This window comes from Grampus griseus (assembly GCF_964374135.1).
Source record: "Grampus griseus genome assembly, chromosome: 5".
Lineage (NCBI taxonomy): Eukaryota > Metazoa > Chordata > Mammalia > Artiodactyla > Delphinidae > Grampus > Grampus griseus.
The window spans coordinates 84,215,015-84,230,542 of record NC_138998.1 but is presented as its reverse complement, the minus strand read 5'-3'; the positions used below and the strand labels follow the sequence as shown (position 1 = coordinate 84,230,542).

The 15,528-nt window shown below is 37.5% G+C and overlaps 1 protein-coding gene across 2 annotated transcripts in view; it reads right to left on the bottom strand.

Moving 5' to 3' along the window:
- The window catches only part of SPICE1 (spindle and centriole associated protein 1), a 63,153-nt gene that overhangs the window by 46,826 nt on the left and 799 nt on the right, over positions 1 to 15,528 (bottom strand). For both annotated transcript variants that reach the window (XM_082655215.1, XM_082655216.1), the window contains exons 2-4: positions 9,471 to 9,569; positions 6,419 to 6,466; positions 2,216 to 2,359 (exon numbers count right to left, since the gene is read on the bottom strand). In XM_082655215.1, coding sequence (XP_082511341.1) covers positions 2,216 to 2,359; positions 6,419 to 6,466; positions 9,471 to 9,569 — 291 coding nt within the window. The remainder of the gene's footprint in view (positions 1 to 2,215; positions 2,360 to 6,418; positions 6,467 to 9,470; positions 9,570 to 15,528) is intronic.

The window sequence follows — 15,528 nt, the reverse complement described above, 5'->3', positions numbered from 1 at the left end:
TTAAGAATTTATCCTACACATATATTTATACATGTACTCAAAAACATATTCAAGGATATTCATTACATCATTTATAGTGACAAGGCAGGAAATAATCTGTCGGTGGCAGACACTGCTACTTATCCACCAATAGCCTTTCTTTCTGTTTTCTCTTTAACAGCAGAACTCCCAAGTTAGCCAAATACATAGCTAATTTCCCAACCACCCTTGCAGGTGACAGTGGTCACTTGATGAAGTTCTGGACAATGGGAGAGAAGCCAGAGCTTCTGGGTGATACGTAAAGGGAGTAACGTGCATTCTCTTCCCCACTTCATGCTGCCTGGGAAACATCTGAAGGAAGCTGGAACAGCCACTGCAAACTCAGACATGGAAGCCCTGTAATAAAGGACCAGAGCTCCCCCTACCACTACCATGTATATCTGAGCTGTTCCATAAAAGTGAAATAGATTTCTATTTTGTTTAAACCAGTATATTCTGGGGTCTTCTTTTTTTCCAGGTGCTTATACCATGCTCTGATACACATCCCAAATGTCCACTAATAAAGCACTAGATAAATAAATTGTGGTATATCCATATACTACCTGGCCATTAAAAAAGAAGAGGTAGATTTCTAAATACTGACATAGCAAAACCTCCAAAATATGTTGTTAAAGGGAAATGCCTAAATCCCACTAATAGCAGAGGTTCTCAACCCTAGCAAAATATTAAAAATTACATAGCAACTGTCTTAAAAATACCTAAGTGGGGCTGCATCCCAGATCCACTGAATTAGAATACCTGAGTATAAATATGTCTGAGTCCAGATACTGTTTTTTTTTTTAATGGGAATTTTTTTTTTTTTTTTTTTTTTGCGGTACGCGGGCCTCTCACTGTTGTGGCCTCTCCCGTTGAGGAGCACAGGCTCCGGATGCGCAGGCTCAGTGGCCATGGCTCACGGGCCCAGCCGCTCCACAGCATGTGGGATCTTCCCAGACCGGGACACGAACCCGTGTCCCCTGCATCGGCAGACGGGCTCTCAACCACTGCGCCACCAGGGAAACCCAAATGGGAATTTTTTAAATGGAAATTAGAATCAGTCAGAGTTGATAAACACTACGCTAGGGCATGAAGAAGCCGCATTATAGAAAGAAGGCAGAGAAATTTCACCCACCTTCTCTTACCATTCTTCTTCAATCCCTAATTCTACCACATCTACAAGGTATAAGGGATTCAGGACATGAGCAGGGGCCACTAGGGAGGGGAAACTAAAGCCCAGAGTCACCTCAAAGGGGCTGCCTTTTTCCCTGGCCAGATCTGTGCTCTTAGGCCTTTCATGGAGAATTACCATGTAACATTTAAATGTAGGTGACTTGCCTAAGATCACCAAAAGATACGTACCTCTAAAGAACCATTCTCTCAATCCACTGTTCTTTTTACAAGCTCATGTAAACATTTATTTGGGAGATATACTTCTTCCTCATGATATATAAAGTTATGACTTTCATATTTCACTAAAAAGCCTAACAAATTCCTCAAAAGACAGAATGTGACTTAAAGCTGCAGCAGGTCACCCAGACAGCCACGTGCCATAAGCTCCAACACTGAACAAGAAGAAAACAGGCACTTCTTTTACAATGACTTTAGCCCAAATAAAAGAAGGGTTTTGCTGCAGTTTCCTCTTATTTTCCATAATATGTATTCCTACCCACTCTGATTACTTATTCAAACACCCTACATCTGACAAAAGATTAAGCCAAAGACAAGTGCCTTACTAATTTGTTGGACTAGCACACATTTTTTTTTTTTTGCAAAGTAATCTAACAGCATCGTCGTTGAACTGAGAAAAATAATTATAGCAGCTTTATATATATATATGACACTAATTATGTGCCAAGGACTGTCCTAATCACTTTAGTAATATTTTATCACTGAAATCTCCTAACAGTACAATCAGGCAAATACTGTTACTCCAGTTTGAAGATAAGAAAATTCAGGCTGAGAAGTTAACAATTTAAGGTCACCTGGCTAGTAAGCTGAAGAGCGGGAATTCAAATCACAAAACTAGACTATAATCGTCACTCTGCTCCTTTTTCCAAAGTCTACCTGTAGATCATTGCGTAAGGACACGATAATGATCAGAGTCTGTCCAATGTGAATCAAATATGTGGAAAAAGAGAGACACCTATTTACCTCTTCTTTTCTTTCTAAGTCTACAGATGATGCAGTTTAGCATTACCTCCTTCAGGATAGACAATCTCCTTTTCTCAAGATTAGAAATTTCTGGTTTCTGCTTCTTCCATTTTCTCTTCAAAGCTTTTTCTTGGAGCTCCCAGTGTACTAATGCTCTATTCTTCGATTTGTGTATTTCATGACGACGGATCTATATGGAAGAAAAAATATATAAAAGAATGTTTCAGGAACAAAGAACTTGCCTATTCAGATGGTAGGACAACCTAACCTAGTTCATTTTTTAAATTTTTTCTAGTCCAGTATATGTATATATATATTATATATATATATATATATAATATATATATACACACATATATATTCACAAAATTTTCACCATCTCCTAAATTTTCAAAAATGATTTTTTTTTTTCAAAAATGATTTTTTGAAAAAGAAGTATCTAAAACTAGTAGACCTAGGGAGTTCCCTGGTGGCCTAATGGGTAGGATTCTGGGCTTTCACTGCTGTGGCCTGGGTTTAATCCCTGGTAGGGTACTGAGATGCCACAAGTCATGTGATATGGCCAAAAAATAAATAAATAAAACAAACTAGTAGACCTAGCCAAAACACAAAATGAAAGAATATTAATTTCTACTTCTTTTGTACAAGACTATCCAATAAAGTAGTGTTTTGCAAACTGCATCTTGGGACTCACTTAATGGGTGGTAAAATAAATTAGTGGATCAAAACCAACATTTTAAAAAAATAGAATATAGAATAGAAAATATTAAGAACACATTGCACATAATAAAAGTTAAGAATTCGTTTGTTGGGGCTTCCCTGGTGGCTCAGTGGGTGAGAATCTGCCTGCCAATGCAGGGGACACGGGTTCGAGCCCTAGTCTGGGAAGATCCCACATGCCGGGAAGCAACTGGGCCCGTGAGCCACAATTACTGAGCCTGCACGTCTGGAGCCTGTGCTCCGCAACAAGAGAGGCCGCGATAGTAAGAGGCCCGTGCACCGCGATGAAGAGTGACCCCCGCTTGCCACAGCTAGAGAAAGCCCTCACACAGAAACAAAGACCCAACACAGCCATAAATAAATAAATTAAAAAAAAAAAAAAGAATTCTTTTGTTAAATTTTTCAGTTACATATGTGTGTACATGTACAATTATAAACACACACACACACACACACACACACACACACAGAGTATGACATAAAAGGCACAAAATCCACCGAGTTATCTCTGGCAAAGGCACACCCATTCCATGATATTCACATCACCACCAAGAGCTCACAATGCAGTGTTTTTATAGCCCTGCAATGGCTGCATGTGGAAGTGGGTCCATGGAGATGCAGGACTCCAAGGAAGTGGAATTCCAGAAGCAGAAGCAGAGATATGAGCCACAGCTTAAGAGTTAGAAGGGAGGAGTTCACTAAGGTGGCTAAGGAACAAAAGCAGATATTGGCTTTACAAGCACTCTAGTATTCAGAACTATGAATATGAACAAAACCTGTATGTCATCTGATAAAATGTACTACTGAGTTTGCACCATGTAAATATGAAATCAGTCCATTAAGAGACTAACAACCAAATATTATGTAAGCATTCTGATTCACAAAGAACAAATGAAGATGACATTTTTGAGACAATCGGGGAAATCTGAATATGGATTGGGATTAGGTAATACCAAAATATTAGTGTTACTTTTGTCAGGCATGATAATGGTATTGTGGTTATATATGAAAATATCTATTTTTTTTAACGTAAACTGAATATGTAGACACAAAATGACATGTCCTCTGGGCTTTGCTTTAAAATGCTCCAGTGAAGAAGCAAAGGGTAAGATAAATGAAACAAGTATGGCAAAATTTTCATAACTATTATATCTAGGTGAACAGTATATGGGAGTTCTTTATACTTTTGTCGCTATTTTCACATGAGTTTGAAATTTTTCATAATAAAAAAATTTTAAGTCATCTGGGCATCATTATTATCCTCAACAAACATTTAATGAGTACATACTACGATTAAGATTCCTAGGCCCACAACGACATTAAGATACGGCCTCTATCCCTCAAAAACATTAATAATCTGCCCAGAGATTGGACATATGCATATAAAGATAAATGACATGCATTAGATGGCATATACTCAATGCCTTATGTAGGTAGTAAGTACAACAGTTCAGAGAAGAAAGCAACTGTTAGGCAGCTTCAAAGAGTAGGACTTCAAACTTACTACAATAATCAAGAGAGTATGGTACTAGCATAACGATAGACATACAGATCAGTGGAATAGAAATGAGAGTCCAAAATAAACCCTTATCTTTACAGACAATTGATTTTCAACAAGGGTGCCAAGACAATTCAATGTGAAAAGAACAGTCTTTTTAATAAATGGTGCTTAGACAATTGGATATCCACTTGCAAAAGAATGAAGCTGGACTCCTACCTCACACCATACACAAAAATTAATTCAAAATGGATGAAAGGCCTAAACATGAGAGCCAAAACTTTAAAACTCCCAGACAAAAACATAGAAGTAAATATTTGTGAACTTGGTTAGACAATGGTTTCTTAGATATGACACTAAAGCTACAAGTGACAAAAGAAAACAATTAGATAAATTGGACTTCATCAAAATTTAAAACTTTTACGTTTCAAAGGATACTATCAAGAAAGCTAAAACACAACCAACAGAATGGAAGAAAATATTTGCAAATCATATATCTGATAAGAAACATATCCAGAATATATAAAGAACTCCTACTACTCAACAATAAAAACACAAATAATCCAATTTTATTTTTATTTTATTTTACTTTTTGTGTCCCTCTCTTCATCAAGCCCAGTTCATAGTTGTCACATATTTCCTATGGAAATTTTCAAATAACTAAGAGACTTGAAGAGACATTCCTCCAAAGAAGATACTACAAATGGCCAATAAATATATGAAAGGATACTCAATGTCATTAGTCATTAGGGAAATGCAAATCAAAACTACAATGAGATTCCACTTTATACCCCCTAGGGAACTAAAACCACAAAGATGACAATGACAAATGCTGGCAAGGGATGTGGAAAAATTGGAACCCTCATACATGCTGGTAAGAATGTAAATGGTGCAGCCACTTTAGAAAACAGTTTGGCAGTTCCTCAGAAAGTTAAATATAGAGATATCATATGACTCAGCAATTCTACTTCCAGGTATACGCCCAAGAGACTAAGAGCGTATGTTCACACAAAAACTTGTACATGAATATTCATAGCAGCATTATCTTTAACAGTCAAAAAGTAGAAACAACCCAAATGTCCAACAACTGATAAATGGATAAATAAAACATGGTATATCCGTAAACAAAATAGTATTTGGCAATAATAAGGAATGAAGTACCGATACTACAACATGGATGAACCTTGAAAACATTACGCTAAAAGAAAGAAGCCAGATATAAAAGAATACATATTATATTGCATTTATATGAAACGTCCAGAATAGGCAAATCCATAGAGACATAAAACAGATTAGTTGTTGCCAGGGATTGGAGGGGTGGGGCACAGAGAGTGACTGTTAATGGATAAAGGGTTACTTTTGGGGGAGTGATGAAAATGTTATAAAATTAGAAAGTGATGATGGTTGCATAACTCTGTGAATATACTAAAAAGCAATGAATTGTACACTTTAAAAGGGTGGATTTTATGTTATGTGATTTATATCTTAATAAAGCTGTTTAAAAAAACAAACAAACCTGTAATAAAAGCTTTTTTTTTAAAAGTAAAACTTGAACTAGGATAAGGAAGCAAAGTAAGATTTGTAGAGGAGGAGAAGAAGGTAGGGAAACTGTTCCAAGTAAAGAGGATAGCAGGAACTGGGGCTCAAATGTGGAAATGTACATGGCATGTTCAAGAAATAAATTATAATGTATGTTTTTGTATAGGGAAGTAATGGTAAATAATGCTAGTGATATCTACAGATAGGAAAAGACGATAAATGTGTACAGGAAAATACTGGACTAGAGAGATTTGAACTGTAAACCAAACCTATCTAATGAAATTATAATGCATGCTAACTGATATGCCTAAGTAAAATAAGGAAGCCCAGGACATACACTTTTTGATTTTATATAGACATAAGCAAGATTAAAAATAACTGAACAACTTCTAAGAAGTGCCTCTGGTTTCTATTCTGTAGGTTAGAAGTATCAAGTATCAAATATCAAATAAGATGATGAACAAACGACTTAACTTTCAATAGTAAACTTACCAGATCTTCAGGAGTTGCCCGATGAACTGTTAGATCAGTTACAGTGTTCTGCAAAAAAAACAAAGGATGAACTTTCTTTAAAAAGCAAAAGGTTTCTTACAAAATATTAGTATATGCTGAATTTTAATGGCTGAAAATGGATTCAAAATCCTGAGACCAAAAAGTCTTTCCTTGAGAATTAAATTCTCAATTTAAATATTAACATGGATTACTTTTAGGTGTCTTGTAGAAAATAACTGACTATTTTTAAGTGTCTCACAGAAATTAAGCACTAAATTCACCAAGCAAGCATACATTATATTAAAATAATGAAAACAACCGGGTAGTACATAATTCAAAAAGTAGAGGTTCAATTTGTGCCCATGCCAACACCTTAAGCATAGAACCTATCATAACGAGAGACAAATTTTGAGGGAATTGTATTATTTCATAAAATGTGAAAACAGTCACTCAAGTAAAAAGGCACTAAACCAAATGGCAGGGCTTCCACATTGCACAACTCAGGTGGTTCCGTTGATATCACAGGCCATGTAAATAGTGCCCCTTGGAATTGTGCAGTGCACAGCCTGCACAGCTCTGAGTAGCAGCCCTGCAATTTGGTCCTTTCCAAAATGACTTCAGCCATTTGTGTTATACAGATTTGGTAAGGCAGGGAAAAAAGCAATGTAGACTTTTAATTCTAAGAGAAATATACAGAACTGAGTCTAGTGAAATAGCTTCTGATGTATTCAAAGACTTAACCTTTGGGCCATAGTTTGTATTTAGCTCAAGTCTTTTATATACTAAAACTGTTATTCCTTCCATATTGATTTATTCCTTCCATATCTTACAAGATACAACAGTAAGATCATGAGAATTGTTTTTTTGGGGGGTTTTTCTGGCCATGCCACGTGGCTTATGGGATCTTAGTTCCCCGACCAGGGATTGAACCTGGGCCTTCAGCAGTGAAGGTGCCAAGTCCTAACCACTGGACCATGAGGGAATTCCCGAGAATTGTTTGTAATAATCATAATAAAAATTTAGGCATATAAGTGATATGCTTGGAATTAGCTTTCATGGGAGAAAATATAATTTCATTTATACTACTATTGCTTAAAACTACAGGTGACTCTTGAACAACATGGGTTTGAACACAGGTCTACTTATGTGTCGATATTTTTCAATACATACTACAGTGTGACACAATCCACAGTTGGCTGAATCCATGGACGCAAAACCACAGATACAGAGGGCCAACTGTAAAGTTATACGTGGATTTTCGACTGTGCAGAGGGTCGGTGCCCCTAACCCCCATGTTGTTCAAGGGTCAACTGTATTTTCTTCTGAAATTGCCTTTAAATCTAATTTACAAGCCATTTCAGAAAATGCCTCAATATTTTCATCAAAACAGTATTATTCAGTTGATCTCTCCTTCCTCATTTACCATTCACACCAAATGAGCTATAACTACTTTCAAGTTCCATCTACCTTCAGAAAACAAAGTTTTTTCCACCACTGGAGATAATATAAAGTAAATGAGGAAGGTTCTGAATGCAATTTCAAATAATGGTTTTCAATTATGTTTTGAGCAACAGAAGCATAGCAAAATAAATATGGAACTTCCCAAAGTAACCGCTCTGAAGGGGACAACTTATGTTATCATTTTTTCATGATAACATAATGTTAACATTATGATAACATAAATGTTAAGGTGTATTTTTTCACCTTTTAATCAGTATCATTACCTTAAGAGTCATATCCTTATACTATTTTATAGCCAATCACATGGCAACAAAGCAATCTAAACATAGAGAAATCCCCCTGCCCCACTTTCTAAGGCTGTCAGTTTTCCCAGGATACCTGGCTAAGGTGGTTGGCCACAACTCAGAAGGTTCTAAGTCCAAAAGAATCCGTAAGATCCAAACTAGTCCCTGACCAGTTAATCTTCACAACAGAAAGTAAAAGTACCCAAAGTCTCATGGTCCAAACCAAAGTACCCAACTCCAAAAGATAAAAATCCCCTTGATAATACCAAGTGGTACTCAGGGTAGGAGCCAGGGATCATGTCTCAGATACCTGAGACCAGTCTTACATCTTAGGAGAACCTTTGTACTGAAATTGACAAATCTCTGGAGATGAGCAAAAAACAATGTGAGGGGTAAGACAGCAAGGATCACCCACTTTTTCAGTCAAAAATGCCACTCACATGATTATGATATCACAGATTGCTATGGACAAATCTAAAATATGTACCAAAAAATTTCAGATTTCAGGTTAACTACAGTTGCCTTAAAGCAGTGAGTTCTCAAAGTAGAGGTGAGGGACTTTTTAAAAACACACTCCCCACCCACTTAAGATTTCAGGTGTTTTTTTGTTTGTTTGTTTGTTTTTAAAGGAGAGAAGAGAAAGGAAATCCCTTCCTTTCTTTTCTTTTTTTAATTAATTTATTTTTGGCTGTGTTGGGTCTTCCTTTCTGTGCGAGGGCTTTCTCTAGTTGTGGCAAGCGGGGGCCACTCTTCATCGCAGTGCGTGGGCCTCTCACTGTTGCAGCCTCTCTTGTTGCAGAGCACAGGCTCCAGACGCACAGGCTCAGTAGTTGTGGCTCACGGGCCTAGTTGCTCCACGGCATGTGGGATCTTCCCAGACCAGGGCTCGAACCCGTGTCCCCTACACTGGCAGGCAGATTCTCAACCGCTGCGCCACCAGGGAAGCTCCAAGATTTCAATTCTTAAAAAGAGGTAGAGCTATAGCCTCAACATGCATATTTTTAAAAAATTCCCCAAAGGCATCTGCTCTTCCCTCCAAGACTTAGGATATGGGATTGGCCAAAAAGTTCATTCGGTTAATGAATACGTTGTTCAATAAAGTTCTTGGTGAAAATGAAAAATGTCTTTTATTTTTACTTAAAACGAAACAAACGTTTTGGCCAACCCAATAACATGCCCAGAAACCCATTCCACCATATCACATGCTAAGCCCCATTCAGAGCACCATCCTGAGTGACTAAGGCCATGTCATCACACTTATTCCTTCCATGTAACGTTATACCGTGTATTATCCCACCTAGACTTACATCCCATTCTTGCTTTACTGACATTTTCTTCTTCTTTACTTTCAGTGCTTTCCTTCCTCCTCCACGGGGACCGTAACGGTTCACTCTGACAAATGACATCTAGGAGTAATAATCATATAAAATTTTAAAAATACATGAAAAAACTAATAATTAATGATCACCAGAGAGGGAAAAAGATATCTAAGAAAATAAATTTTAAAACATCAGACGAGAACTTTAAGTATACTGAAAGGAACAGGCTACCAAAAGACTTGGTTCTTTCACTTCATAATTATTAGAAAGTTGATACTGATAACTATGATAAAAGAGGTTTCAAATCAACAAATTAAATATATGTGATTAATAAAGAACCCTAGGAATGAAGCAAGTATGACCTAAGGCAGAGATCTATCTGACAGCAGTCATAAGCATTGTCACCTGCTACACAAATTCACAATGAATAGAGGAAATGTCAATCACATGTGAACAATGTGAATGTAAGAGAAGGAGAGCAAGAGATAGTTGGGGTTCTTTTTTAAGCATCTAACACTCAAAGTCACTACCAGACACATACGTACTTACCTTAAAATAAAGGTGGCTAAAGTTTAGAGAATGAATGAGTTATGATACAATCTCTAGTATATTTTTCACATAATACTAAATGGGGGTGATTATTGATACTAAACTAGAATATGAAAATGGCCAACAGTTGCTTGGCACTTTTAAAATGCAATGCTAAGGACATTAGACTAAACATCATACAAAATTAGAAAAAGACTCACAGTGCCTGAACACTAGGATTTGAGGATACACATGTTTTAAAAAGCAACACATATACATGACTCCAATTCCAGAACTTCTTTAACACCTAAATAATTACAGAACTTTCCAGCTGACCACCTTACTCCAAATTATCCTAAAACAAAGACTCTAGTATTTTCCTTAAGTACATCTTTGAAAAAAATCATTTAGTCTACTGTGAATAAAGATGACTAAATGCAAGTATTTCTCAGGAATTGGCCCTCTGTCCTATAACTCTTAGCAACCACATTCACTCTTTAAGCATGGTATCTAATTTCAGAACGTACAATCCAGCAAAGGAGATAAGTCACATACAAGTTAGAAAATAACATTTAAGTGTTATCATAGTGATGGTGATGATGGCGATGATGATGATGACAGTGGTGGTGGTTATAATGATGGAATTAGCTACTAAGTACTTTCTTCAAGCCAGGTACTGTTCTAAACTCTTCCCATATATTATCTCCTTTAATCCTCACAATAATCCCATGAAGTATTTACTATTTGTTACTCATTTTATAGATGAGAAAACTAAGGGACAAAGAGTTAACTGACTGGGAAGGTCACACAGTAAATTGCAGAGCCATATATGCCATTTTAAAAGATATGGAATGGAATAGAACCAAGAGTCCAAAACAAAACTTTAAACTTATGGTCAGTTTATATTCAACAAGGGTGCCAAGAAACAATTCAATGGGGAAAGAACAGTCTTTTAAATTAATGGTGCTGGGACAACTGGATATCCATATGAAAAAGAATGAAGTAAGACCCCCTACTTCACAACATGTAAGAAAAAATTAACTTAAAATGAATCACAGACTTAAATGTAAGAGCTAAAAGTACAAAACTCCTAGAAGATAACATAAGCATAAATCTTCATGAACCTTGGGTTAAGCAATGGTTTCTCAGAAATGACACTAAAAACACAATCAACCAAAAAATAAATAAATTGGGCTCCATCAAAATTTAAAACTTTTGTGCTTCAAAGGACACCATCAAGAAAGTGAAGAGACAACCAAAAGAATGAGAGAAAACATTTGCAAATCATATATCTAATAAGTAACTTGTATCCAGAATATATAAAGAACTCTTACAACTCAACAACAAAAAATCCAATTTTAAAATAGCTAAGGGGGCTTCCCTGGCGGCACAGTGGTTAAGAATCCGCCTGCCAATGCAGGGGACACAGGTTTGAGCCCTGGTCCGGGAAGATCCCACATGCCACAGAGCAACTAAACCTGTGCGCCAAAACTACTGAGCCTGCACTCTAGAGTCCGCGAGCCACAACTACTGAGCGCATGTGCCACAACTACTGAAGCCTGCGTGCCTAGAGCCCATGCTCCGCAACAAGAGAAGCCACTGCAATGAGAAGCCTGCACACCGCAACGCAGAGTAGCCCCTACTCGGTGCAACTAGAGAAAACACACGCGCAGCAACGAAAACCTAATGCAGCCAAAAACAAATTTTAAATTTTTTTAAAAAAAGAAAGAAAAAATAAATAAATAAAATGGCTAAGGGATTTGAATACACATTTCCCCAAAGAAGATACTACAAATGGCCAATAAACATGTGAAGAGATGTTCAAGATCACCAGTCATTAAACGCAAATCAAAAGCATAATGAGATATTACCTTACACCCACCAGGATGGTTATAATCAAAAAGATGTAAATAACAAGCTTTGGCAAGAATGTGGAGAAATTGGAATCCCTATATATCACTAGCGGGGTGCAAAATGGCATAGCCACTTTGGAAAACAGTTTGGCAGTTCCTAAAAAAGTTAAACACAGAGTTACTACATGACTCAGCAATTCTAGTCCCACATATATAGCTGAAAGAATTGAAAACTTATGTCCACACAAAAACTTGGACATGAATGTTCATAGCAACATTATTCTTAATAGACAAAAAGTGGAAACATCCCAAATATCCACTAACTGAAGAAGGGATAAATAAAATATTGTATATTCATATTCTGTAATATTATTTAGCAATAATAGGGAATGAAGTACTGACACATGCTACAACATGGATGAACCTTGAAAATATTATGCTAAGAGAAAGAGGCCAGACACCAAAGGTCATAAATTATATGATTCCATTTATATGAAATGTCCAGGATAGGCAAGTCCATAAAGACATAAAGTAGATTAGTGGTTGGGAGGGTCTGGGGGGAGGAGGAAATGGAGAGCCACTGCTAATGGGTACAGGGTTTCTTTTGGCGGTGATGAAAATGTCCTGGAATTAGATAGTTGTGATGGTTGCAAAACTGTGAATATACTAAAAAACTCTAAACTGTATACTTTAAAGGGCTAAATTTTATGGTCTGTGAGTTATATCTCAACAATGCTGTTATAAAAAAAGATACGGAAAAATATAATGGTTATTCAAAAAAGCTTTCTTATATATTTTACTCTTTAACCACTTAGATCTTCGATTTACTTGGCAGAAACAAAGGGGAATCATAAAATGTCAGTATGTCTAAATGATGAATTATGTATTCATTAAAATTACATTATGAAGAATGTAGGAAAATACATAGAAAGTTCAGTGTAAAAAGTAGAATACAGGAGCTTCCCTGGTGGCGCAGTGGTTGAGAGTCCACCTGCCGATGCAGGGAACACGGGTTCGTGCCCCGGGCTGGGAAGATCCCACATGCCACGGAGCGGCTGGGCCCGTGAGCCATGGCCGCTGAGCCTGCGCGTCCGGAGCCTGTGCTCCGCAACGGGAGAGACCACAACAGTGAGAGGCCCGCATAACGCAGAAAAAAAAAAAAAAGTAGAATACAGAACTGCGCATATAGTATATTCTCATGATGTTAATACACACACAATACTAATAAAGCACTTACCTGTGCTAAAAGCTTCACATTTAATCCCACAACCCGATGAGGCACATACTATCCTGAGACACACTGGAGCATAGTAGTTAAGAGTACAGTCTAAAACCAGACTGTCTGGGTTCACATCCCAGCTCTGCCACTAGCTGTAAAACGGAACTAATTAAATGCACAAGGTGCTCAGAACCCCTACCTAGCACACCCTAAGTTCTACTTAAGGATTACTAATGATTATGTCAGCGACAATTATTAACCCCCTTTCCCAAATGAGAAAAGTGGTGCTTTTGAGGTATTGCTCCAAGTCACAGAAATAATAATGCACAGAGCTGGGAGCTGACACTCAAAACCAGATCTGCATAATTATGACTAATTATAATAATGCATATTCTAGAAAACATTACTAGAATTAAGTTATCTTTGGTTGGTTCTATATTTTCCAAACTTTCTACAATGAACTCATGTTACTCTTAAAATACTTTATTTCAAGTTATTTAAAATATTATACTTTTCCACCAGTCTCAATTCTGAAAAACCATCCCTGAATCTTAAGTACGCAGAGGTTAAGTTCACAGTGGTGTAACAAAGCTGCTATCCCATCTCTGACCTTCCCTTCACCAACAAACTTCATGAAGGAGAGGCCTATTTAAGCACTTATATTTACTAAGCCCCAGTTATACTTCAAACTTTTATAACACAGGAACCACCTATGCACTGAAAAGTGTTCTCTTAAACATCACCAGTAAAGGTGACCATATTTTTCTTGACCAAAGATCAGACTTCGTGGTCTGACGAAGGGATTTTGTGCCACTTACAGGAACCAGGTATCATAAGGGAGCTATAGTTTACATGCTGAAATGTGAGACTATAGAGATAGTCTGATGGTTTACAGTGCCAAGATGTCAAATAATAAAATTAGCATAACCCAGAAAATCTAGGCTCGTTGGGAGAAAATCTAAAATACTAATAGCTTCCTAATTGCTAAAATTATTGGTCCCTTATTTCTCAGGCCCTTTCCATCTCTAGAGACGCCCACTCCTGGAAGCTCGCCCCTCCTTTGGCTTCCATAACACTCTTTCTCCTGGTTTCTCTCCTATTCTTTTCTCCTTTTCAGGCTAAGACAATATTCACATACTATGTAATCAAGGATCTTCACTCAGTTCTATCCCAGTCTTCTTTTCTTTCCATTGGACACCCTCTCTCTTTGTCCAATAATTGTTTTTGAGAGTCTACCACATGCCAGGCACTGGCCGGGCACTGGAGATACGACAGTAAACAAGTCTAATATGGCACCTGCTCTCGTGGAGCTTACTTTCTAGATCACCACGGGGAATTCACATCTTCCCTTAGTGATCTCACCTACTCCCTTGAGCAAAGCTATCAACATACTGGGAACACAAATACACTGTGAAAGTTAGTCCCAAATCAAGGATGCGCACCTTTCCTCAAAACACCTAACGCTCATTTCCAACTGGCTTCTGTGCATGCACATCTCTCAAATATCTCAAATACAGTATGGCCAATATACAGCTTAGCATCCATGCCCCCTCCCCACCAATGTCTAGTTCTTGATATATAAATGGCTTGCTCAGTAAATGTCTGCTGCATAACGCTGAAGTACAGAATTACCTTTCTTCCAGTTGCTCCAGTTTAAAACCTTAGCATCACCTTCTCTCCCTTCTTGTCTCAAAGCTAATCAGACACCAGAATCTATTCATTCTTTCCCTCAAACATCTCTCTCATGTCCCCCTTTTTTCATCTCTACTATGAATGTTCTTGTCCAGGTTCTCATTATTTCCCCTAATTAATCTTCCTTTCACTCATTCACTCTCCTACTTCAACATCCATCTATTATTTCAACAAGTATTTTGAAAGCACCTTCCAAGAGCTTGGCACCAGATACAGCAAGAAAGTAGAATAACTCTGGACCCTCAAAGAGCTTAGCTTGTCCGACCGCAATTAAATAAGGAATTGCAATAAAAGGCTAACGTTGGAAGTAAATTCAGTGTCATAGAAATACCTATCTTACTCTACACAGTGAGAAAAAAGGCCACCTCCTCCCTCTAATTCCCCTAAAAATATTGAAGCTGAGAGCGGAACTATGAATAAAAGTTAGAAGCTGGGGAAAAAATGCTCCAGGTCGGGGTCGGGGGAGGGCACTTACAAAGGGTTTGAGAGGTTCAGTTTGACTAACAAAGATTTGAGAGGGTAGGAAGGCTAGAAAAAGGATAAAAAAGAAAGGCATTGGCCAGATTATGGCCTTGTGAGCCACAGCAATTTGAACACTAACCTAAAGACCTATAGGAAGCCACTGAAGTGTTTTAAGCAAGGTCAGTTACGATGGGATTTAGTAAAACCACTCTGATCAAAATTGATCAAAGGGAAACAAGACCTCTTTCCAAACACTATCCCTCCAATCACTCCTACCCAGATATATGGATAG